The sequence below is a fragment of the Mustelus asterias genome, chromosome 11, assembly GCF_964213995.1.
Source record: "Mustelus asterias chromosome 11, sMusAst1.hap1.1, whole genome shotgun sequence".
NCBI lineage: Eukaryota > Metazoa > Chordata > Chondrichthyes > Carcharhiniformes > Triakidae > Mustelus > Mustelus asterias.
Window position 1 is genome coordinate 101,741,049 of NC_135811.1, and position 26,438 is coordinate 101,767,486.

The window sequence follows — 26,438 nt, forward strand, 5'->3', positions numbered from 1 at the left end:
TGCCCCTGTCTACATCAACAGGGACAAAGTAGAAAGGTCGAGAGCTTCAAGTTTTTAGGTGTCCAGGTCACCAACAACCTGTCCTGGTCCCCCCCATGCTGACACTATAGTTAAGAAAGCCCACCGATGCTTCTACTTTCTCAGAAGACTCAGGAAATTTGGCATGTCAGTTCCGACTCTCACCAACTTTTACAGATGCACCATAGAAAGCATTCTTTCTGGTTGTATCACAGCTTGGTATGGTTCCTGCTCTGCCCAAGACCGCAAGAAACTACAAAAGGTTGCGAATGTAGTCCAATCCATCAGGCAAACCAGCCTCCCATCCATAGACTCTGTCTACACTTCCCACTGCCTCAGCAAAGCAGCCAACATAATAAAGGACCCCAGGAACCCCGGACGTTCTCTCTTCCACCTTCTTCCATCGGGAAAAAGATACAAAAGTCTGAGATCACGGACCAACCTCAAGAACAGGTTCTTCCCTGCTGCCATCAAGTTTTTGAATGGACTTACCTTGCATTAAGTTGATCTTTCTCTACACCCCAGCTATAACTGTGACACTACATTCTACACTCTCTCTTTTCCTTCTCTATGAACAGTATGCTTTGTCTGTATGGCGTGCAAGAAACAGTACCTTTCACTGTATGCTAATACATGTGACAATAATAAATCAAATCAAATCAAATCTCACATTACTATCTAATTAGCCAACATGCATACTCTCTCTAATAATGTATTTCACAAAGAGCTGCATATGTTTAAACCTATGCGGAAATCAGCCTAAGCAGAGGTTTGTATAAAGCGATTCTTGCATAATTAATATATTTTTTGAAATGCTGGGTGTAAGTATCACAATTCTGAAAGGAATTTGTTAATTTTTACTCACTTTTATGTTTGAGGGCAGCAGTTGGACAGGATCATACCCAGGCAACGATGTTAGAACATGGCGACTGGCTTTGCAACAGCAAAATTAACACAGCTTCTACTGCATGTCACTTGAAGAAAATATTTTAGTATTTATTCAGTTGGTTTCCCAGTGGTTATTACATTGAAATCCAGTTTTAATAATCACAGAAGCCACAAGTGAACAGCCGGGGCTGTTGCGAGCATTGTTACAGCGAGGACATCATCTCCAGCAGAGAGGTAGGAAGAGGGCGGCACGGTGGCACAGCGGTTAGCACTGCTGCCTCACAGCATTAGGGACCCAGAGTCGATTCTGGCCTCGGGTGACTGTCTGTGTGGCGCTTGCATGTTTCCCCATGTCCGTGTGGATTTCCTCCGGGTGCTCCGGTTTCTTCCCATAGTCCAAAGATGTGCAGGTTAGGCTGATTGGCCATGCTAAATTGCCGCTTAGTGTCCCAAGATGTGTAGGTTAGGGGGATTAGTGGGGTAAATATGTGGGTTACAGAGAAAGGGTCGCAGTGGAAGGCTCTATCAGAGAGTTGGTGCAGACTTGATGGGCTGAATGGCCTTCTTCTGTACTACTGTAGTGGTTCTATGAGGATGCAGCTTAAAGTCAACAGACAGATGATTAAAACGTGAAGGATTACATCTTCAAGGGCCTGTACAAATGGTGTGTATCTTTTCTCACTTATCTAAAGCATTGAGAATACACACAACAGTTGAGATGCGGAAAAACATATCTGCATCTTGATCGTGAACTGTGAGTGAGATTGAAGCGTTTTCTCTCCTCAGGTGAAATCCAAAGTCTTGCAGCATCCTCTGCGTTATTTCAAACTCTGTATCTGTAAGCTGAAGGGCTAGTGCTTCCAGAATCTCCTCAGCTTCATGCAGATTTTCTACTGGATCCATTCCCGTGGGAAAAAAGCTTTCCTCAATCCTTTCCAACTGGAAAACCAATCAAAATAAAAATAGTTCAGAACGATCTTTATCTCTGCGGCTTGAAACAGTTCCATGAAAGATCATTCTCGTATTTTATACCACGCAAACTACAGTATAAATTGCAGAATTAATTAAAGACAACCAACGGGTAACTCGGCATAACTAATTCCTCTCCTCAGCTACATCCAAGGACGGGATTTTATGGCCTCGCTCATCCCAAAACCCGTAAAATCCAGCCCAAGGTCAATGGACCTTCCCACGCTCCTCCTCTCGCACGCTCCGATTCCCGTGGCGGGAGGGATGGTAAAATTCCTGCCCTAGAGTTAGCTCATAGGTTTCATTCTAATTTTTTTTAATTCATTCGTGGGACATGGGCGTCGCCGGCTGGCCAGCATTTATTGTCCATTGTAGTTGATAATCTAACCACATTGCTGTGGCCCTGGAGTCACATGTAGGCCAGACTAGGTAAGGACACCAGATTTCCTTCCCTAAAGGGCACTAATGAACCAGGTGGGTTTTTACAATAAGCGACAATAGTTTCATGGTCATCACTAGATTCTTAATTCCAAATTTTGTTTTGTAGAATTCAAATTCCACCATCTGCCATGGCAGGATTTGAACCCGGGTCCACCAGAACATTAGCTGAGTTTCTGGATTAATAGTCTAGCAATAAAACCACTAGGCCATCGCCTCCCCTAAATCTAATTGTTTTTCCCTTTCAAATTTCTTGTTTCCTTCGGGTATGGAGCAGTGCTGGGGAACAATTTCACTGGTGCCAAGTACTTTCCAGCATCTCCCTCAGGTGTCCATTCTGAAAATCATAGAATCCTGCAGTGCAGAAAGAGGTCATTTGGCCCATCGAGTCTGCACCGACCACAATCCCACCCAGGCCCCATCCCCATAACCCCATGCATTAACCCTAGCTAGTTCCCCCTGACGCTAAAGGGGAATTTAGCATGACCAATCCATCTAACCCGCACATCTTTGGACTGTAGGAGGAAACCAGAGCATCTGAAGGGAACCCACGCAGACACGGGGAGAACGTGTAAACTCCACACAGACAGTGATCCAAGCCGGGAATCGAACCGGTGTCCCTGGTGCTGTGAGGCAGCAGTGCTAAGCACTGTGCGACCGTGCCCCATTCTTCTGTGGGATAGGTTCTTAACTTGCAATGTTATCAAGTCTGAATTTTATTTTGCACTCTTGTACACAAGGGGATGGAAATCTATGTTGAAGGCATCAGGTATAGCACGGCATTCGCTGACTGTACGGACTGAAGCACTGACCAAAACGGTTTTCTTATTACACACATCCTTTCAATTCATATGTTGGAACAGGAATTCACAATGAATTTGCACCATTAGTGCAATGTGTAACTAACAGTGCATTGTCCTCAGCTCAACTCAGCAAAAGTATCAATTTTGTGATCTTTAAACACTGGGGCAGAGCAAAGACACTAAATACAGGATCTCACTCTGGTGGAAAAGAGAACAAAGAACAAAGAAAATTACAGCACAGGAACAGACCCTTCGGCCCTCCAAGGCTGCACCGACCATGCTGCCCGACTGAACTAAAACCCCCGACCCTGTTGGACAACGGGTCTGAGGGTGAATATGCTCCTCAAAAGAGATCACAAATGTTGAAAGAGCATCTGTTAATAGGAAGAGATAGAAGCGGGATAGAGGGTGTAGAACAAAGAACAAAGAAAATTTCAGCACAGGAACAGGCCCTTCGGCCCTCCAAGCCTGCACCGACCATGTTGTCCGACTGAACTAAAACTCTCTACCCTTCCGGGGACCATATCCCTCAATTCCCATCCTATTCATATATTTGTCCGGACGTTCCTTAAAACTCACCATCGTATCTCCTTCCACTACCTCACCCGGCAGCGAGTTCCAGGCACCCACCACCCTCTATGTAAAAAACTTACCTCGTACATCTCCTTTAAATCTTGCCCCTCGCACCTTAAACCTATGCCCCCTAGTAATTGACTCTTCAACCCTGGGAAAAAGCTTCTGACTGTCCACTCTGCCCATGCCCCTCATAATCTTGTAGACTTCTATCAGATCGCCCCTCAACCTCTATCGTTCCAGTGAGAACAAACCAAGTTTCTCCAGCCTCTCCTCATAGCTAATGCCCTCCATACCAGGCAACATCCTGGTAAATCCTGGTAGTTTAACAAGGTTAAGGAATATGGCGCAGAGTGGGAACGCTACAAGGGGCAGAAGTCCATGTGATCAAAATTAATGAAAGATGCCAAACTTCAAGGGTTGCGTGGCTGGAAAGAATTTGGGTTATCCACAGAGGTGGAAGATAGGGGGCAGCCAGCCTGATCTCGTAGATGGTTATGCACAGAAAAGGTACCTCCTGACGGGAGTTTTAAAGCTAACACCAGGCTGGTGGCATGAGGTTTTGAAGAAAAATCTGGTGACCAGATATAAGGAGCAGGAAAGGTTTATTTGAAGATGTTCTTGGCTCCGTGAGCTACAAATTCTTGGGAACGTAATTCGATTGGTGTTAAAGCTGCTTTTTTTCAGGGGCACCATCCCAAAGGGAAGATCTTCCCCATCCTCTGAAAGAGGCGCCAAACACAGAGGAGACACTCTGGACATTTAATAAAAGAGTATACGGTTTAAATGGCATCTCCAGAGTGAGGTCAGTTTTGCTAAAGTTCAGTTGCCTTCAGTTGAAAGCAGACCCTGCAATGTTTTATTGGCACAATGGAGGGAAAGCTTCAGGCATCTTCATGAGGCATTTTGTAGACGGTTGTTTTGTAGGGTGGGGTAGCAAATTTGAAAAGATTGTCATTAATGGGCATGGAACAGAGTTCAAGATCGGAAGACATTTAAATACAGTGGAACCCTGATTTAACGCGAATTCGGATATAACGCGATGAATCATTGGACCCTTTTTTTTCCGCTAAGATTTAGCAAATTTAGCGCGACCCCGATTTAGCGCGACCCCGCTTTTTTCGTGATAGCATTTTATGTACCCCAACCATCGTGTTATAACAGGGCCGCACTGTACATCAGATTGAAAATCAGGCAGTGTGATCAAATGTCACTTTACATCGGCAATGCTTTTCGAGAATGTTAATCCCATTGCAACCTGTCAGCATAGGGCCTCACAAAAGGATGCAGCAAGGGCGGCACGGTGGCACAGTGGTTAGCACTGCTGCCTCACAGCGCCAGGGACCCGGCTTGGGTCACTGCCTGTGCGGAGTTTGCACGTTCTCACCGAGTCTGCATGGGTTTCCTCGGGTGCTCCGGTTTCCTTCCCCAGTCCAAAGATGTGCAGGTTAGGTCGATTGGCTATGCTAAACTGACCCTAGTTTCGGGGGGGATTAGCAGGGTAAATATGTGGGGTTACGGGGATAGGGTGGGATTGTTGTCAGTGCAGACTCGATGGGCCAAATGCTCTCCTTCTCGTACTGTTGGGATTCTATGATTCTATGAACTCCTAAAACTGAACAAGTGGTACTCAGAAGTCAAACTGGGCAACTGAATTGGTGAAGCAACTAATCAAAACCAGATGTCAGGTTTGATGTTTTAGAATTGAGCACTAAAATGAATGATCCCAACGCTGAAGAAATTATTTGAGCAAGGTTTACTTTAGAAAGGCGCTGTGTGTCGATGCAGGCTTGGTGCGTCAAAGGGCCTGTTCCTGCGCTGCACTGTTCTTTGATCTTTGTCCAAACAAGACAGTGACAACATTAGAAATCAGAAAATTGTGTTTTGAAATCCCCATGATGTTCGAGAAATGAAATGTTGTTTAGTGATGCGTCTGATGCAAATCAATGTGATGGGTTTTCAAACACAAGAGGATTTATAATATTTCTCATGGGGGGAGGGGAAATGGTAAATGTTGCTTTTTTTGCGTGGGAAGCTAAAAAGATATGAAGAGTTGTAAAAAGTACATTGACAAGGGAGACTCTCTCCCTTGTTGATGGGTGGATTCTTCATATCAAATAGGCTGACAGAAATGTCAAATGGAAAAGGGTATTCGGAAACAATAGCTCATACATTTCCTTTCTAACTATAGGACTCTGTCGCACATGGAGACAGGATTAACCCCGGAGGAGCTATTGACACCTTCAGACTAGGATTAGCCTGATGTTCCCAAATTTGGGGGTCGGCAATGTTGAGTTAAAACAAGAAACCGAGAAAAAGGACCATGATGTTCGGAGAGTTATTTTATCCTTTCCTCTCTCACTCAGCTGAATTAATAACAAAGTGTATTTCTTACCAGCTTTAGTTGTCTGGATATAATCTTCATCTCAACACTTGTAGCCAATAGGTTTAGAGTGTCAGCATTCAATTCTGAAAAAGAAGCATAATAATTCAGACATCCTGTGGCGTAGGCTGCACTGAGTTGCACTCGCACACTGGAACAACGATAGCAACAACCAGAATTTATATACCGCCTCTAACACAGTGAAATGACCCAAGGCACTTCCTAGGAGATTAATCAAAAGGAAATTGACACATAAGAATGTGCTGAAACAGAAGACCTAAAGCTTGGTCAAAGAGGCAGATTTGAAGCGACATTATAATGAATAAGCGTGAGGTGGAATGGCAGAGAGGTTTAGGGAGGAGATTCCAAAGCTAAGGGTCTAGGCGACTGAAGAAAGATCCACAAGTGGTAGAGCGATTAAAATCGAGGATGCACCGAGAGGCCAGAATTGGAGAAGCGCCGATGCCCGGGAGGAGGTTACACGTTTAATGAGGGGCCAGGCCATCGGCAGTCTTGAAAAGAAGGATGAAAATTGTAAACACGAGAAGTTGCAAGTCCAGGAGCCAATGTAGCCTCGCAAACACAGGGTCAATAGGTGAATGGGGACCTCGTGCAAGTTCAGATGCAGGCAGCAAGGTTCTGGATGAGGTCAAATTTTAAGTAGAATGACATTATTTAATCCTATTGGTTTTTATTCAGCTGCATGTGCCTAAAGGTTCCTCTGAAACTAATAGCTGCTGTTGATATTCTCACTGGCCACATCCAATGCCTGGCTTCTCCCCAACTACAAATTGAAATGTCCTGTTCCAGTAAGAACTTTGCATAAGCTTGGTTGTAGACACGTGTATCCGCCCCCCCAACCCCACCTCTATAATTAAGAACTTAAATGTTTAGTGAGCAGGCAGGGGCAGAAATACTGCTCTCTAGAAATTTCAAATAAGGCCAGATAGATTGAGAAAGTTTCTAGGGAGGCCAACAAACTCTGAACACATTGTAAGCTGGATTTGATAGAATAATAGAATCCCTACAGTGCAGAAGGTGGACATTTGGCCTACTGAGCCTTTACCCACAACAATCCCACCCAGGCCCTATCCCCATTTGAGTCGGTCCTGGACTTAACCTCCATGAAATATCAAACTGGTCCTTGTTAGTCAACCTCCAGCAGGGAGTCTTATTTGAGTTCACTTCAGAGTCAGGTCAAACTTGACCCAGGGTGACATGGTGGTTAGCATTGCTGCCTCACAGTGCCAGGGACCTGGGTTCGAATCCCAGCTTGGGTCACTGTCTGTGCGGAGTCTGATTCAAAGAATCTCCCACTCCGATTTCAGCAAGGGAAAGCTGAGGAGTTTCAAAATTCTTCACCCTCACTTGAGAGCCAGGGATATATTAAGCACAGTAGATACTGGCAATCAACCAACTGGATCTGTCGAGGTGTCTGTCAGCTGCTAAGCAGCTGACAGAAACAACAACATGGATTTATATAGCGCCTTAATGTGATAAAATAGCGAGAGACTTCACAGGAGTGTTATCAAAAACTGACACCAAGCCACATAAATGGATTCCAGAGCAAGTAACCAAAGAGGTGGTTTTAAGTAATGTCTTAAAGGAGGAGAGGAAAAACTCAAACCAGAGGGCACAACCTCAGGCTGAAGGGACGATCCTTTAAAACAGAGATGAGGAGGAATTTCTTCAGCCAGAGAGTGGTGAATCTGTGGGAACTCTTTGCCGCAGAAGGCAGTGGAGGCCGGGTCATTGAGCGTCTTTAAGACAGAGATAGATAGGTTCTTGATTAATAAGTGGATCAGGGGTTATGGGAAAAAGGCAGGAGAATGGGGATGAGAAAAATATCAGCCATGATTGAATGGCAGAGCAGACTCGATGGGCCAAATGGCCTAATTCTGCTCCTATGTCTTATAGACTTAGGTGTAGAGGCAGAGAGATTTCGAGAGAAAATGCCAGGGTTGAAGGCTGCAGGAGGCAGAGGGTCAACAAAAACAAAATCAGAAAATGCTGGAAAATCTCAGCAGGTCTAATAGCATCTGTCGGAACGTTGGCTTTATTCTCTCTCCACAGATGCTGCCAGACCTGCCGAGATTTTCCAGCATTTTCTGTTTTTGTTTCAGATTCCAGCCTCTGCAGTATTTTGCTTTTATAGGAGGCAGAAGACGATTTGTTAATTATGTTACGGATAAGTGTTAATGAAATACACTTTCTATCGTACCATTGAGTGCCTGGATGAAAATGGCTGCAGTGGTTATGATTCCGTTCTGATGGGGAGTCAAGGTGAGGGGCTGTCCCGGTGGATCAGCCGTCCAAATTCCCATCAGATCCAGCAGCTTCTCCACACACGCTCTGTTCTCATCTTCCATCAGCTTCAACACGTGGAGGTCGGGTTGGAGACTTTCACACATCTGGTCAAGCTGTGAACATGGGCGGCGGGGTGGAGGGGGGAGAGGGAGATGTTAGAAATAGATTAACGTTTTTTTCTATTAGGACAAGGGTTACTTTGTTGGGAATTAGAACACTTCCCAAATTCAGAAGTTCAATGCTGGTATCTTGCATCCTCTGATAAGAGATTACATAGAATCCCTACAGTCCAGAAGGAGGCCATTCGGCCCATCCAGCCCGCACTGACAACAATACCACCCAGGCCCTATGCCCATAACCCCATGTATTTATCATGCTAATCCCCCTGACACTAAGAGGCAATTTAGCATTACCAAACCACCTAACAGGCATATCTTTGGATATTACACGGCCTGAGGCAGAATAAAGTTTCTCAATTTTGCCTCATCGATGTGTTTTAACTCCATTGTTGCTGCCCCAGTGAGTAATTCTCACCTTTTTAGGAAATCTGTGTAAAATTGGTTTTGACAGTGGCAACTCACAAAAAGAATCGGCATAAAACTGTTCATAAATTGTCACTAATCTCACTCAAAGAGGCAGGAGGACATTGGGTGCGGTAGATGAGAAAGGAAAAGCACATTGGAATAACAGGAGCATTCTTCCAAACTGGAGCTGGAGTCTAAGATTGCAGAGAGAGTGGAATATGTATTGCTCTATTCCACACTGCAGTGCACCACAGCTCACACAACACTGACACTGAGAGAAACAAAGATTCCCCAGTACCAAGCATCTCTGAGCTCACAAATAGAAAGACAAAGCATAAATAAGTTCCTGCAACTCACTTGTTTTAAAGTCAATTTGAAAGGAACTAAATTAAATGATTTGAAGTCTCCTTTGAATTGGTGGATTGTTATGAATGTGCAATAGGTTGTCCAAGATCATTAGTGGACTAGGGTCTGGTTAGTTTAAATGGCTAGTGTGTGGTTCTGAATTGGAGCAACACTGCATGGTGGTACAGTGGTTAGCACTGCTGCCTCACAGTGCCAGGGACCCAGGTTCAATTCCTGGCTTGGGTCTGCGGAGTCTGAACATTCTCCCCTTGCCTTTGTGGGTTTCCTCCCACAGTCTGAAAGACGTGCTGGTTAGTTGCATTAGCCATGCTAAATTCTCCCTCAGTGTACTCAAACAGGCCCTGGAGTGTGGCGACTAGCGGATTTTCACAGTAACTTCACTGCAGTGTTAACGTAAGCCTTCTTGTGACAACAATAAATAAACTTTGAAACTGATTTCCAATTGAATTGTTGAGAAAATCAAGGTACAAACCATTATCTCAAGATCTGGAACATAATCAGAGGTGCGCAGAATCTCTCGGAAAGTGTCGAGGATCAACAGACTTATGTCTTTCGGCAGCTTAGCTAGTTCAGTGAGTGGAATGTCAGCTTTCCAGCGAGAGTTTGATCCTAATGAGGAAAAGGGATTATTACTGAGAATCGAGCGCTTTATAAAATTACAAAGATAATCAATAGTCAGTCAGATACAGTTCCATTCACCCAAAGGGAGAAAGTGAAGTTAGGTGCAAAAGTTAATGTAAATAACAGAGTGAGGTTTTTTTTTCAATAACAGATAACCTGATTAAAAGAGCAAAGACTAGAATAAGCTCCACCACATAGGGCAGATCTTCAGACCACTCATCTTACCTGACTCTGACGATTTCATCTCTGATCGTGGGAACGGGGTCATAATTAGTTCAATGAGATGGCCATTCACATCCTTAATCTGACTACAAGAGTTCACATTGCATGGGGACTTCAGTATCTCAGAGCACCATTCTCAGAATTGTTTGAAAGGGAGATCTTGAAGAGTTATGGACAAATATGAATTTCCGTGAGGGTTCCCTCGATCTCCCAGTGGAAGATCGGTGTAAATCCTGGAGGAATGGTGGGCTGACTCCTGTGAGGAATGGTAACCACCGTGGATTGCCACTCCATTCCTACTTCTTCTTACTCAGCAATCAAGCTCCACATTTCTGGCTCGGACTCCCGAACCAGACTTCTTCAGAAATGTTGAACATATCTGTCCTTCCTCATAGTACAGGATCCTCAGGAGAAGCCAAGCCTTTTTGGCTTAGCTGCCATATTTTGGTAAGTCTTCATTCATTAAGACATTGAAAATGTTTTGGCATTTCAGTGTTTTAGCGAGTGTCAGTGAGGTAGGTGGCACGGTGGTAGGTTGGTAGGTGGTTAGGCTGGCAGGCTGGCAAGTGGAAGGTTAGGGAAGGAGATAGGATAGTAAGATGGTGCAGTGAAGTCAGGTCAGGTCACGTCAGGGGAGTCGGAGGGTCGGGGGGAAATTGGTCAGGGGTGCAGTAGGGAGTCTGGAGGATCCATTGAAACCATAGAATCCCTACAGAGCAGAAAGAGGCCATTCGGTCCATGGAGTCTGCACCAACAACAATCCCACCCAGGCCCTATCCCCATGTCCCTACATATTTACCCACTAATCTCTCTAATCTATGCATCCCGGGACACTAAAGGGCAATTTAGCTTGGCCAATCAACCTAACCCGCACATTTTTGGACTGTGGGAGGAAAACGGAGCACCCGGAGGAAACCCACGCAGACACGGGGAGAACGTGCAAACTCCACACAGACAGTGACCTAAGCCGGGAATCGAACCCAGGTCCCCCGGCTGTGAAGCAGCAGTGCTAACCACTGTGCCACCGTGCCACCCCTATGAATCAAACATGGGGTGGGATTTTCAAGCTCGTTTCATTGGTCAGGGACAGAAAATCCCAGCCATGGCTTTTCCCTGGCTAACATTCCCCAGATAGGTAAATGAATCGGAATCCCCTCACGTCTTTGGCTCTAACTCAAGAGCTGGAGACATTTCCGGATGGTTCCAGATGCAGGGGAATTGCCCACTGGATTCAATGGAATGTTCAACCATTGAATAGATTCCATATCCATAGAATCCATAGAGTGTAGAAGAAGGTCATTCAACCCATCAAGTCTGCATCAGAGACATCAAGTCTCTGACAGAGTATCTTACCTAGGCCCACCCTCCACCCTATCCCCATAACCCCACACATTTACCATAGCTAATCCACCTAATCTACACATCTTTGTATGCTAAGGGGCAATTTAGCATGGCCAATCAACCTAACATCTTTGGACTGTGGGAAGAATCCAGAGCACCTGGAGGAAACCCACGCAGACACGGGGGGAACGTGCAAACCCCACACAGACAGTCACCCGACGTCCCTGGTGCTGTGGGGCAGCAGTGCTAACCACTGGGCTACTGTGCTGCCCTGGCCTTCCCGGGTATTCACAGGCAATTCCAACAGAATCCTTCCGTTGAGACTTCCAAAGGGTTTCGCAGTGCATCTTCCAGGAGCATCCGATCTCTAACCATCCGGAGACCAGAAAATCCGAGCAGTGCATTTTTATTAACATTATCAGGATAATTATGCATGTTAGAAATCTTTATGATGGTCCAAATTATGTGATAATATGATTAATAATTTGGGTTGATGATGGTATTTTGAGAAGTGAAGCTGGATTCAACGTGGTCCAGTAAATACTGCATTACTTCCACCATCCACCACTTCTCCATGTCTGACTTTGAACACTTCATCGTTTCATCAAATTCATTCTTCAAATGCATATAATGAAAATATAACAAAACTTACTCCAAATTCTAAATCAAAGAAAGGATTTAATAAAGAAACGTCATTACTCCAAACTTGGGGCCTTGCCCCAGGCCAATCCAAGCTCTCCACTCAATTCCCAACAGGTTCTTATTTATAGTGAGTCAGCTGGTCAGCTGACCATCACATCATTCTGTAATTGGTTCCATGGTTTACTGGGTCAGCTGACCCTTACAGCTCGTTACCATTGGTCACATTACATCCAATACACAGTTGTCATCGGTTACATTCTAACATCCATGACATGAAACATAAAACAAACCTACCGATGAAATTTGAAACGAACGTACCGGCAAGGAAACATAATAGTTTAGGTTCCTTCCAAATCATTTCTGAATAAACAGAAAAAAAGTTCAAATTTTGAGACAGTTGCAGTTTATCATTCATAGAAACATAGAAAACAGAAGCTGGAGTCAACCATTCAGCCCCTCGAGCCTACTCCACCATTCAATTCTTTGATTTGATTTGATTTGATTTGATTTATTATTGTCACATGTATTAGTATACAATGAAAAGTATTGTTTTTTGCGTGCATACCGTTCATAGAGAAGGAAAGGAGAGAGTGCAGTATGTAGTGTGACAGTCCTAGCTAGAGTGTAGAGAAAGATCAACTTAATGTGAGGGAGGTCCATTCATAAGTCTGATGGCAGCAGGGAAGAAGCTGTTCTTGAGTCGGTTGGTACGTGACCTCAGACTTTTGTATCTTTTTCCCGACGGAAGAAGGTGGAAGAGAGAATGTCCGGGGTAGGTGGGGTCCTCGATTATGCTGGCTGCTTTGTCGAGGCAGCGGGAAGTGTAGACAGAGTCAATGAATGGGAGGCTGGTTTGTGTGATGGATTGGGCTACATTCACATTTGTAGTTCCTTGCGGTCCTGGGCAGAGCAGGAGCCATACCAAGCTGTGATACAACTGGAAAGGATGCTTTCTATGGTGCCTCTGTAAAATATGATCATGGCTGATCCTCTAACTCAATGCCATACTCCAGCACTCTCCCCATACCCCTTAGCATCTTTGGAGTCTAGATTTGGATTGACACAGAACACAAGTGCAACATCAATGATCCTTTCCTTGTTTTACCCATTAATCATCACATTTATTTTCTCCCCTTCTCTACCATGAGTTGTCACTCTACTAATGACTGGAAAGGAAAAAACAAAGAGACAATTATCTTGAATTACACTGCAATAGTAAAGTGGCAACACTTAATTTTGTAAAACATCTTGGGATTTGGGTGTCATTGGGTCAGGTTGACATTTGCTGCCCATCCCATGATGCACTTAAATAGAACCTCTGCAGTCCATGTGGTGAAGATGTTCCCACAATATCCTTAGATAAGGAGATCCAGTGAGATCCTGGAAAATGTGGACCATTTTCCATATTAAGGGAGCCTCCTCTGAAAGAAAGGAGACATAGATGATAAAGTTCATCATCACCTCCCATATGCTAGCTCAGACTTCAGCCAACTGAGGAAAAGAGCATTTGAGGACGAGAATCTCAGACCGGAAAACAAGGTCATGGTTTATTGGCAGTTGTGAATTCCATGCTCCCATCTACTTCAGAAATTTGGACAACACACTTGGAGAAGGGAGACCAATGGTGCTTTTTCAGATCCTCGAAATCCAGTGGCAAGATAGGAGAACCAATACATGGAGATAGGACAAAAAATGAAAGATTATTGAATTACTCATTCACCAGGCAATTTGCTACTGGGAAGATCTCCTGACTGGCTCTTAGTTTTGCTTTTAGTTCTGATGAAAAATCATCCACCCTCGAAACGTTGGGGCAGCACGGTGGCACAGTGGTTAGCACTGCTGCCTCACAGTCCCAGGGACCTGGGTTCGATTCCCGGCTTGGGTCCCTGTCTGTGCGGAGTCTGCACGTTCTCCCCGTGTCTGCGTGGGTTTCCTCCGGGTGCTCCAGTTTCCTCCCACAATCTGAAAGACGTGCTGGTTAGGTGCATTGACCGGGACAGGCGCCGGGGTGTGCCGACTAGGGGAATTTCACAGTAGCTTCATTGCAGTGTTAATGTAAGACTTGTGACTAATAAATAAATTTTACTTTTACTTTCTGTTTTCTCTCCTTACAGATGCTGCCAGACCTGCTGAAATTTTCCAGCATTTTCTGTTTTAGTTTCTGATTCCAGCATCTGCAGTATTTTGCCTTTGTCTGAGTTTTCTTGTCTCTGTTTACTTACCCAAGGTGTCGTCCTGAGTGATCCTGAGTTTTGAGACCTTGAATGCAATAGTAGTTCCAGCGGGAAAGGATAATTTCTCGTTCATATTTGCCGCAACCCCTCCTTTAACCTAGTACAACAAAGAAAATTAGAATATTTAAAACTGAAACTGAATTCTCAGCAAAGTCAAAACCTTTTGAGAGGTCCTTCCTTAGGTAACAAGAGCTCACAGTTTTCAAGTTGTGGCCTCAAAAAAGTCCTATCCAATTGGAGCAAGCCTTGTTCATTCTTAAACTTAGAATCATAGAATCCTGCAGTGCAGGAGGAGGCCATTCGGCCCATCGAGACTGCACCAACCACAATCCCACCCAGGCCCTATCCCCATAACCCCATGCATTTAGCCTAGCTAGCCCCCCTTGCACTTGAAAGCTAACATACCATTTTCCTTCCAAATTGCTTGCCATTGCTGAAGATTGACTTATGGAATCATAGAATCCTACAGTGCAGAAGGAGGCCATTCGGCCCATCGAGTCTGCACCGACCACAATCCCACCCAGGCCCTATTCCCGTAACCCCACATATTTACCCTCCTAATCCCCCTGACACTAAGGGGCAATTTAGCATGGCCAATCAACCTAAGTCACGCATCTTTCGGAGTGTGGGAGGAAACAGGAGCACCCGGAGAAAACCCACGCAGATACGGGGAGAATGTGCAAACTCCACACAAACCCAAGCCGGGAATCGAACCCGGGTCCCTGACGCTGTGAGGCAGCAGTGCTAACCATTGTGCCACCATGCCGCCTTTAAGAATCTTCCTTTACTAAGATCCATTCGTTTGCCTGGAAACTAACAGGCAATTTTCTCAATTCAGCACAATGTTAAGGACAATGCAGTCAAAATATCCCACCATAAGCCACCTATATTTCAATTAATGTTGCAAATGAATTGGCTATTGCTCAGTGTTAGCTTGGTAATACTCACATGTATCATCTGAAGACGCACTTCCACTCCAGTTGTTGCCATGGATGTTGTAGTTAGAGAGCATTTTTGGTTTGTTTCAACCACTTCTGATATGACGTACAAAATATCACCCTTCAGCTGTTTCACAAAACAGTTTCCTCTGTTTACCTTCCTGAAGGGGAAAAAAATTAGAACTCATCCATTTTTTTAAAAAGTTTATTTATTAGTCACAAGAAAGGCTTACATTAACACTGCAATGAAGTTACTGTGAAGTTCCCCAAGTCGCCACACTCCAGCGCCTGTTCGGGTCAATGCACCTAAACAGCACGTCTTTCAGAATGTGGGAGGAAACCGGAGCACCCGGAGGAAACCCACGCAGACACGGGGAGAACGTGCAAACTCCACACAGACAGTGAATTGAACCCGGGTCCCTGACGCTGTGAGGTAACAGTGCTAACCACTGTGCCACCATGCCGCCAGGATATAAGAATGACCAGAAGAAGTGTTTTTGTTATGCAGAGATCATAGAATCCCTGCAGTGCAGAAAGAGGCCATTCGGCCCATCGAGTCTGCACCGACCACAATCCCACCCAGGCCCTACCCCCATATCCCAACACATTTATCCGCTAATCCCTCTAACCTACACATCTCAGGACACTAAGGGGCAATTTTAGCATGGCCAATCAACCTAACCCGCACATCTTTGGACTGTGGGAGGAAACCAGAGCACCCGGAGGAAACCCACGCAGACACGAGGAGAATGTGCAAACTCCACACAGACAGTGACCCAAGCCGGGAATTGAACCCGGGTCCCTGAAGCTGTGAGGCAGCAGTGCTAACCACTGCGCCACCATGCCGCCCTCAATTTTGTGAAAGACTGACAGAGGAAATGATTTTAACTTGTTGTCCATATCCATGGATACCTATGAATTACGTCAATGCTATTATTACGGGGATCGTTCTCTGTGTAATCCTGAGCATAGTGTACTTCAGTGTAAATACAATATGTTAGTAGAAAAAATGCAAATACACGACCAATTACAAAGATGCTGAGTGCATTGCCTCATACAGAGGGTGGCACGGTGGCACAGTGATTAGCACTGCTGCCTCACAGGGCCAGGGACTCGGGTTTGATTCCCGGCTCAGGTCACTGTGTGTGTGGAGTTTGCACATTCTCCCCATGTCTGCGTGGGTTTCCTCCGGGTGCTCCGGTTTCCTCCCACAGTCCAAAGATGTGCGGGTTCGGTGGATTGGCCATGCTAAATTGCCCCTTAGTGTCAGGGGGACTAGCTAGGGTAAACACGTGTGATTGTGGTTGGAGCAGCCTCGATGGGCCGAATGGCCTCCTTCTGCACTGTGGGGATTCTATGATTCAGGGCTTCAGAAAGGAAAATCAACTCTAACCCGTGTACAATAATATTCAATGTAGGGATGTGGAGTGTGATACCAGGGAGGTTATATTACTGGACTAATAATCCAGAGGCCAGACAAATTATATGGACTCATGGGTTCAAATCCCATCATGGCAGCTGGAATTTAATTTGAACTAATTAAACAAATGTCCAATAAAAAGCGAGTATTAGTAATGATGACCACAGAACTATGGGATAGTTCATAATGTTCTCGAACGAAATCTGTACGTCTGACGTGCAATTGACTGCTGGCCGACACCCCAACGTGAGAGATTTTTAACTGTCCTCTGAAATGGCCTAACAATCCAATTGGCCTTATTAAAGTAGACAGCTCAATGCCATCTACTCAAGGGCAGTTAGGGTTGTGCAATAAGTGCTATCCTTGCTAGCAATGCTCACATCCCAAGAATGAATAAAATAAAAGAGATAAAAGTTTACAAAATAAAGCACAACATTAAATTATGGTATAAAGCAACTGATGTTTCCAAAGATCATTATTAAGCCTATAGTTTCATATCCACTGTTAGTTATTATAGTGGACGACAATCTTGTAACTAAATGGTAATTTGATATATAATCTACTACCTGAGTTTGATAGGAACTGCTACTAAATATCCCTCACTGGTCCACAGCAGAGTTTAACTGCTTAACTGTCAAGTGCAAAAGTCTACATTGCCTATTGCCTTACTTTGGGTTGAGACATAGATACCTGGTTTGAACAACCTCATGCAATGTGTTTTCTGAGATTGTTCGCTTTACCATTTCTACGGCAGACATGATATCTGTCTTGGCTCCTGTTGCATGCACTCCAGCATCAATGGAGTAGCCACTTACACCGATGTCTCCAGAGGCTGAGATGGTACCTTGCTGAGAGTAGCAGCTAAAACTTGAGCTTTGTAATCCTGCAGAAACAAAATAAATCCACCACAAACATCATTTGTTCCTCTCTTTCTCCTCTTCCTGTAATTATACATGCATGGCGTTGGGTGTGGACATAACTAGGCTAATCTGAGAACGCATTTGCTGACAACACTCACTGTCCATTCACACATGGAGCTGGCCACTAGGGTGAGGTACTGGAAAATCCCAGTTAGTGTCCCCCAACGTGGAGTCAAGATCTTTAGGTGGTCAGGGATGGAGGGAGAAAATTGAAGGGAAACAGATTTGATCGGGGCAATTTTGACTTTAGGCTGCAGTATTAAACATAAGAAATAGAAGAAGGAATTTAGTACGGTCTCTTGAACCTGCTCAGTACATTCATAGCTGATCTTCTTCCCAAGTTCACTTTCCTGCCTGCTCCCCTTATCCCTTAATTTACTAAGAGACCAAAAATCTATTCTTCCCTGCCTTAATTTCATTTGATGTGATTTGTTATTGTCACAGGGCGGCACAGTGGCGCAGTGGTTGGCACTGCTGCCCCACAGTGCCAGGGACTTGGGTTCAATTACGGCCTCGGGTCACTGTCTGTGTGGAGTTTGCACGTTCTCCCCTTGTCTGCCTGGGTTTCCTCCGGGTGCTCCGGTTTCCTCCCACGCTCCAAAGATGTGCGGGTTAGGTGCATTGGCCATGCTAAATTGACCCTAGTGTCAGGGGATTAGCAGGGTAAGTGTGTGGGGTTACGGGAATAGGGCGTGGGTGGGATTGTGGTTGGTGCAGAGTCGATGGGTGGAATGGCCTCCTCTATGCTGTAGGGATTCTATGATTCTATGTATTGGGATACAGTGAAAAGTATCATTTCTTCCGTGCTACACAGACAAAGCATACCGTTTATAGAGTACATGAGAGAGAAGGAAAGGAGAGGGTGCAGAATATAGTGATACAATCATAGCTAGGGTCTAGAGAAAGATCAGCTTAATATAAGGTAGGTCCATTCAAAAGTCTCAATGAGCGTTCAAACCAGTGATAATGCCTCACCTACCAAGCATCTTGTTTTCATCAAGGTCAATTGAAACGTAATTGAGAGAGATGTTTAATGGGTGACTGGGTCAGCATGGTACATTTTATATAAATGTCAAAATGTCTCCCGACTTGTTCAATGAGACGTAGCAACTCCAGATAACATTTATGACAAATCAAAATCAACTTGAGATAAATACTTGTAGACTTGACATTGTCTTGGATGGTCAGGCATGAGGACTAGGAAGGCAGACTGAGGAGGGAGAGAAACCTTCTTCACTTTTACATACAGACATACTACAATGCAGGAACAGGTCTGAGAAATTACTGAGAATTTAACTTGATGTAGAAAATTTATATGCATTAAACAAGGAAGAATCACATATAGAATCATAGAATCCCTACGGTACAGAAGGGGACCTTTCGATCCATCGAGTCTGCACCGACAACAATCCCATCCAGGCCCTATCCCCGTAACCCCAGGTATTTACCCTAGCTAATCCCCCTGACACTGCACCACCGTATCAATTTACATTTGTTCCGCGGAATGATATACACTCTTCACAAAAATAAAGACTGCATTCTCTCCCTTTGACATTGCTGACTTCTTTTCCTGTTCTGTATTAATAGCAGTCTTGTATTCGGGAGACACGGTGGAAGAGCTATTCTATGCCAAGGTGGTGATAAGTCTCACAACACCAGGTTAAAGTCCAACAGGTTTATTTGGAATCACGAGCTTTCGGAGAGCTGCTCCTTCATCAGGTGAGCATCACTCACCTGCTGAAGGAGCAGCGCTCTGAAAGCTCGTGATTCCAAATAAACCTGTTGGACTTTAACCTGGTGTTGTGAGACTTCTTACTGTGCCCACCCCAGTCCAACGCCGGCATCTCCACATCATTGTGGTGATAATCCAGGAAAGTGATGATGCAACGCTGGCTCAACTACTCATTTAAAACTGAGTGGGAAAGTCAGAGAGCTCTTGTTCCAATGTGAACGTGCTGTAGACCCCAATGTCCCACAACACCAAACACTAATGGGGACCACCTAGACCCCACAGACTGACATAGTTAAACTTAAATAAATGGCAAGGTTACCAAAGTTTAAATCGCCGCCATCCTTCAATATATCAACCAGTCTGATGTGCGTCAAAATGTATTTGTTCTTTGTGAAAAAGAAAACTTTTCTCTTCTTCCTGACAATGTACAGGGGCTTGAGGATGTCAGAATAATAGGTGCTCGGTGCAGGGATCAGTGTGTTGCCATCAGGGTCAATCTCTTTCACAATTTTACAGGCTGCTTGTTGGAACATTATTGTAAAAATCTGCAAAGATACAAGAGAAATCATTTGCCATTAAATGTTGAAGCTGAAACAATAAGCATTACATGACTTTAACCACCTTCCCTTGATGGGCAATGGTAAATTCCACACCATCAACATCCTGGAGGTCACCATAGAGCAAAAACTTAACTGAAGCAGCCACGTGTGTCCACAAGGGGAGAGGTTGGGTATTCTGCAGCAAGTTACTCACCTCCCGACTCCTCAAAGCCTTTCCATCATTTACAAGGCGCAAGTCAGGAGCGTGATAGAGTACTCTTCACTTGCCTGGGTGAGTGCAGCAACATGTGAGGGCTCGCAGGTCCGACCCCTTGGTCGAACCGGTCCAACTCCTCCACGCCAACCCTCAGTATGCCTATGTGGCATATCCTGACAGGCGAGAGGACACTGTCTCCATTCGAGACCTGGCGCCCGCAGGGGACGTAGCAACTCCTGTCGCTCCCATACCCCCTGTCACGAATCCCCTACTACTCATTTCTTCCCCAGACGTGGCGCGGTCAGCACCGGGACCAGTGCATAACAGTTATACTCCCATGTACAGCTTGCCTGAGACTCGGAGATCGGCGCCACCACCGAAGGTTCCAGGATCCCCTGCACCATCGCCTCACCAGGGCCAACCGGCCCGGGAGTCCTTGAGGGGACAGCCGGACGCTGTTTTGGAGAGAACGCCACCGCAAGCACCTGCTCCGGTTTCGCAACCGGTGTTGAGGAGATCACAGCGACGGTGCGGTCCTCCAGACCGTCTGGACTTGTGAATTTTGTACATATATGACCTGTTTTTTGCACCCCGCCGGCCTTTGTTTTTGAAGGAGGGGTGAATGTGGTGAACCATCGTTGGTTACCACTGGGGGTTGTTCTTATGTTACTGTTGGGTTAGGGTGTTGTCACTGTGGGGGTTGTATAACGTTGTTGGGTTAGGGTGTTTACCTGTTGTAAATGTTATTATGGCACATCCCGGTGGGGCCCCGCCTCCGGAGGAGAGGTATAAGACCCTCTGCTCCGGCAGGACCCCTTCAGTCTGAACTGGTGTACTCGTGTTAGTTTGTTCCATTGTTTGATAATAAAAGCCTTCAATAACTGAAGCCTTGTTCCACGTGCTTGATTGTCGCGCATCAGTCATCCAGACTCGAAATATTGGTCGGAATTTTACCGGCACTCCTGCATTCACCGTTGGCCTCGGCTGGGATCTTACGAGCCTCGGGCGGGCGAGGCACTAAAATTGCAGCTGTTGGTTCTGTTCTCTCCCCACAGAGGCTGTCAGATCTGCTGAGATTTTTCGACATTTTCCTGTTCTTTGTTTCCGATCCCAGTATCCGCAGTATTTTGCCTTTACTTTTAAACATTTACTTATTCCCGCCACACAGTGGCAGCACTGTGCACCATCCAAAGATGCACTTCAGCAACTCATCAAAGCTCCATCCAGGCCACCATCTATAGGCGCGGTCTCAGCTGTAGAGAAGGACAGGGACAGCTGGTGCATTGCTACACTGTGATTTGGAGATTCCTCACACGCCGGCCTGATGTGCAAATCATCATTCCTTCACTGTCACTGAGTCAACTTCTGAACACTACCCCTATTAGTATCGTGGACATAGAGTGCAGCGGTTCAAGAAGACCACGAACTTCTCAAGGGCAATTAGCGATGGTCAGTAGATTCTGACCTTTCCAACAATAACCGCCCCCCCCCCCCCCCCATGAATGAATAAAAATGACTGGCAAATAATGATAGTAAGGAGTCTAACAACACCAGGTTAAAGTCCAACAGGTTTATTTGGTAGTAAATGCCACTAGCTTTCGGAACGCTGCTCCTTCGTCAGGTGAGTGGGGAGTTCTGCACTCTATGTCCACGATACTAAGAGGGGTAGTGTTCAGAAGTTGACTCAGTGACAGTAAAGGAATGATGATTTGCACATCAGGACGGCGTGTGAAGAATCTCCAAATCACAGTGTAGCAATCAGAACTCACCTGGCGAAGGAGCAGCGAGTGCTCCGAAAGCTAGTGGCGTTTGCTACCAAATAAACCTGTTGGACTTTAACCTGGTGTTGGTAGACTCGTTACTGTGCTTATCCCAGTCCAACGCCGGCATCTCCTAATAATGATAGTCCAAACTTTGTTATAACAGTTATACTGTTTACTGCCAAATCTGTTATTGTCTTTTATATATATTATGCAAGAAGATAGCATTAGGGTGAGGGTTACTGAGACAGGAGCACAAGGGAAGTTATCCTAGGTCACAAACACCACCCCTCCACCCAACCAGGGAAACCGAGACCCATTTTGTTCTTGTCCATTATGTCGTTCGGAGTTTGTGCTGTGTATTTATTGTTAAAAAACACACAGAATGAGAAAGTTCATTGTTTGCGCATCTTCGGAACCCCAATTGTTATAAAGAGTTTAAAGATTTGAGAGGGCAAAGATGAGGGGGAGAAATTGTATGCTTAAAATTCCACAGTGTTCTCAGACTCCAACATTCCAGTTGGTGGCAGAGCTCAGAACTCCCAGACTAAAACTGGGAACAACTTATCCAAACTTCACTGGTCATGATATGGACATGTGGGCAGGGTTCCGAAGTTCGGCTGGATTTAGGAACAGGTCTGGTTCAGGAACTTTAGGATTAGGAGCAGGACGGGGCTTAGACAAGCAAGCACGGTTTCGAGAAAGGGGTGTCAAGGAACTGGGGATGGGGTTCTGGTTCAGAGACTTGAGGAAGCGCTGGATTCTCAGACCACAGATCCAAAGAATCCCTTCAGTGTAGAAGGAGGCCATTTGGCCCATTGAGTTCATGCTGACTCACTAAAAGAGCATCTTACTCAGGCCCACCAACCCCCCCTCCATCCGTGCCCCCACCACCACCCTATCTCCATAACCCCACGCATTTACCTACACATATTCGGACACTGAGGGGCAATTTAGTGCGGCCAATCCACCATCTTTAAGTTTTAACTCCTGGAATTGAGACTTTACCCCCAGAATCTTTGCCAAAAGGCCAGCATAACTGAAAGAGCCAGGCTTTACCTCGGATGGGGCTCAGTGGGGAGTACTCTCGCCTCTGAATCAGCAGGTTATGGGTTCAAGTCCCAGTCTGGGGGCCAGCATGTTATGAAGGGTGGGGGTGGGGGAGGGGGGATGGTAGCAGACTGTTTAACCCCCCAAATCAAAGTCAGCAGGAAGCTGACATCCTGCACACCAGCCCACCCTGCAGCATGACACACTGTGATTGGGTTAAATTGCCCGCCAGGAGGGTTTCCACCCCTCACTGGGACTGGCCGGTCGCTCCAGCAATCCCGGCAATGCCAAGAGCTCAACAGTGGGCACTGCCAGGACTGCAAGCAGTCCAGAAAGAAGGCCCAATGAACCCTGCAGCAAAGTAAGTCCAGGATATTGGGTGGGGAGGGAGGATTCAGCCAATCTAGGGATGGGAGCTGGGGGATGAGGCAAGCGGGGGAGGATGAAATTTGGCTAAGAGGAGGGTAGGAGGAAAGGAGGAGTGCTATCTTTGGAGGCTGCCCCAGGCTGCACAAATAGCACTCCCGCGGATGGTTACCCCACCCTCCTGCTTGTACCTTTGGAACCTTTTTACCTACTGCCCATGCCAGCCCTGTTATGGTTAGGCAGCATGTTGTCAGGGTAAACTGGCTTATTAACAGGCCCAATTGATCCTTAATTATTTATTTAAATACATCAGGTAGGCTGCAAATTATAGCCCACCTACATGCCCATAAAACCCGCACCCTATTGGCAACATGCCTGGCAGGGGCATGTAAAATCCAGTCCTGAGGCCTGAGCACAAAATCAAGGCTGAATCTCCAATGTAGAATTGAGAGTGAAGTGTTGGCCTATTGAAGTCCTTTAGATAAGGTTTTTTTTTAATTCATTCGCGGGACATGGGTGTCGCTGGCGGGCCAGCATTTATTGCCCATCCCTACTTGCCTAAGGGCAGGTGAGAGTCAACCACATTGCTGTGGCTCTGGAGTCACATGTAGGCCGGACCAGGTAAGGACGGCAGATTTCCTTCCCTGAAGGACATTAGGGGAACCAAATGGGTTTTTCTGACAATCGACAATGGTTTCATGGCCATCCGTAGATTCTTAAGATAAGATATCAAACCAAGGCTTCATCTGCCCTCTCAGATGACGTATTATTTGAAGAAAAGCAGGGAAATTCTCCTCAATGTCCTGGTGAATATTTATCCCTCAATCAGCACCTCAAGAATGAGATTATTTAGAACATAGAACATAGAACATAGAACATAGAACATTACAGCGCAGAACAGGCCCTTCGGCCCACGATGTTGCACCGACCAGTTAAAAAAAAAACTGTGACCCTCCAACCTAAACCAATTTCTTTTCGTCCATGAACCTATCTACGGATCTCTTAAACGCCCCCAAACTAGGCGCATTTACTACTGATGCTGGCAGGGCATTCCAATCCCTCACCACCCTCTGGGTAAAGAACCTACCCCTGACATCGGTTCTATAACTACCCCCCCTCAATTTAAAGCCATGCCCCCTCGTGCTGGATTTCTCCATCAGAGGAAAAAGGCTATCACTATCCACCCTATCTAAACCTCTAATCATCTTATATGTTTCAATAAGATCCCCTCTTAGCCGCCGCCTTTCCAGCGAAAACAATCCCAAATCCCTCAGCCTCTCCTCATAGGATCTCCCCTCCATACCAGGCAACATCCTGGTAAACCTCCTCTGCACCCTCTCCAAAGCCTCCACATCCTTCCTGTAATGTGGGGACCAGAACTGCACACAGTACTCCAAGTGCGGCCGCACCAGAGTTGTGTACAGTTGCAACATAACGCTACGACTCCTAAATTCAATCCCCCTACCAATAAACGCCAAGACACCATATGCCTTCTTAACAACCTTATCTACTTGATTCCCAACTTTCAGGGATCTATGCACACATACACCTAGATCCCTCTGCTCCTCCACACTATTCAAAGTCCTCCCGTTAGCCCTATACTCAACACATCTGTTATTCCTACCAAAGTGAATTACCTCACACTTCTCCGCATTAAACTCCATCCGCCACCTCTCGGCCCAACTTTGCAACCTGTCTAAGTCTTCCTGCAAACTACGACACCCTTCCTCACTGTCTACCACACCACCGACTTTGGTGTCATCAGCAAATTTGCTAATCCACCCAACTATACCCTCATCCAGATCATTAATAAATATTACAAACAGCAGTGGCCCCAAAACAGATCCCTGAGGTACACCACTTGTAACCGCACTCCATGATGAATATTTACTATCAACCACCACCCTCTGTTTCCTATCCGCTAGCCAATTCCTGATCCAATTTCCTAGATCACCCCCAATCCCATACATCTGCATTTTCTGCAGAAGCCTACCATGGTGAACCTTATCAAACGCCTTACTAAAATCCATATATACCACGTCCACTGCCTTGATCATTATCACACTGCTGTTGTGGGATCTTCCTGTGCACAATTTTGAATTTCCTACAGTGGTGACAATATCTTTTGTAAAAAGTACCTCATTGGCTGTACGGCATTTTAAGATGTCCAGTGGCCAAGCAACAGGCTAGCTAAAGTCAAATTGTAATTTTATTTTTCACTCAAAACCCATCCACTCGCACAGTTAAAATTTACAGGGTTACCTGTTGGACAGGGAAGGTTCTGCTAAAGGTTATCACAGAGAGTAGAGAGATTGGTGGGGAGGTTACAATGAAGAGCGGGGTTGGGTCAGGGGGTAGGTGGAAAGGGTGTCAGTTGGAATCATAGAATCATGGAATCATATAGTGCAGAAGGAGGCCATTTGGCCCATCACATCGGCACTGACCACATCCCACCCAGGCCTATCCCCATAACCCCATGCATTTACCCTAATCCCCCGACACTAAGGAGCAATTTAGCATGGCCAATCCACCGAGCCCACACATCTTTGGACAGTGGGAGGAAACTGGAGCAGCCGGAGGAAACCCATGTAGACACGGAGATAATGTGCAAACTCCACACAGACAGTGACCCAAGCTGGGAATCGAACCCTGGTCCCTGGCGCTGTGAGGCAGCAGTGCTAACCACTGTGCCATTGTGACGCCCAGTTAGCGGGTGGAATTTTACATCCACTCTTGCCCATGGGGTTTTTTTGGTCCTGCCAAAGTCAACGGACTTTGGGACGGCTCTCCACATTTCTCACCCCAGTGGGTGGGGTGGGGTATCAATCTCTGCCCATAGCCAGAGTCAAATCAATGTTGGGTCAGTGATGACGGTGGGCGATGGAAATTGAGGGGTACTTGTTGATGTGGCATTTGGATATATCAACGGGATGGTGGAGGGGCTATAGGTTTGCTTGTTGGACTTGGAGCGAACACCCTGCATCTCCTGGCCCACAGCAGCATCGAGGCTCTTACCTCTTGATGATCCAACTCTTCTCGACTCCTTATCTTGTCAGTCTCCTCGAAGGTTTTCAAAGTCTGACACAGATCTCACTCCTTATCTTGCCTCTTATAAAAGCAGAATTGGACGGGGGTGGAGACACATTGAGTTCTTCTTGGAAACGTTT

The 26,438-nt window shown here is 45.8% G+C and overlaps 1 protein-coding gene across 1 annotated transcript; it reads right to left on the reverse strand.

Annotated features, from left to right (window-relative positions):
* Positions 1 to 248: 248 nt before the first annotated feature.
* LOC144500987 (uncharacterized) lies at positions 249 to 15,318 on the reverse strand. The gene is made up of 7 exons (XM_078224487.1): positions 15,278 to 15,318; positions 14,318 to 14,426; positions 12,390 to 12,455; positions 9,742 to 9,878; positions 8,294 to 8,492; positions 6,085 to 6,158; positions 249 to 1,845 (listed from the first exon to the last, which is right to left on the reverse strand). The coding sequence occupies exons 1-7, from the start codon at positions 15,284 to 15,286 to the stop codon at positions 1,585 to 1,587; spliced, it is 855 nt and encodes a 284-aa protein (XP_078080613.1). The 5' UTR covers positions 15,287 to 15,318; the 3' UTR covers positions 249 to 1,584.
* Positions 15,319 to 26,438: the final 11,120 nt, after the last annotated feature.

Bases quoted from the DNA above. Each gene is read 5' to 3' on its own strand.
- LOC144500987 (XM_078224487.1), bottom strand. The intron at 12,456-14,317 runs GTAAGTAAACAG...CTGTTTATTCAG, and splicing joins CACTCAGGACGACACCTTGG to AAATGATTTGGAAGGAACCT. The intron at 9,879-12,389 runs GTAGGTTTGTTT...TTTCCTCATTAG, and splicing joins GTTCGTTTCAAATTTCATCG to GATCAAACTCTCGCTGGAAA.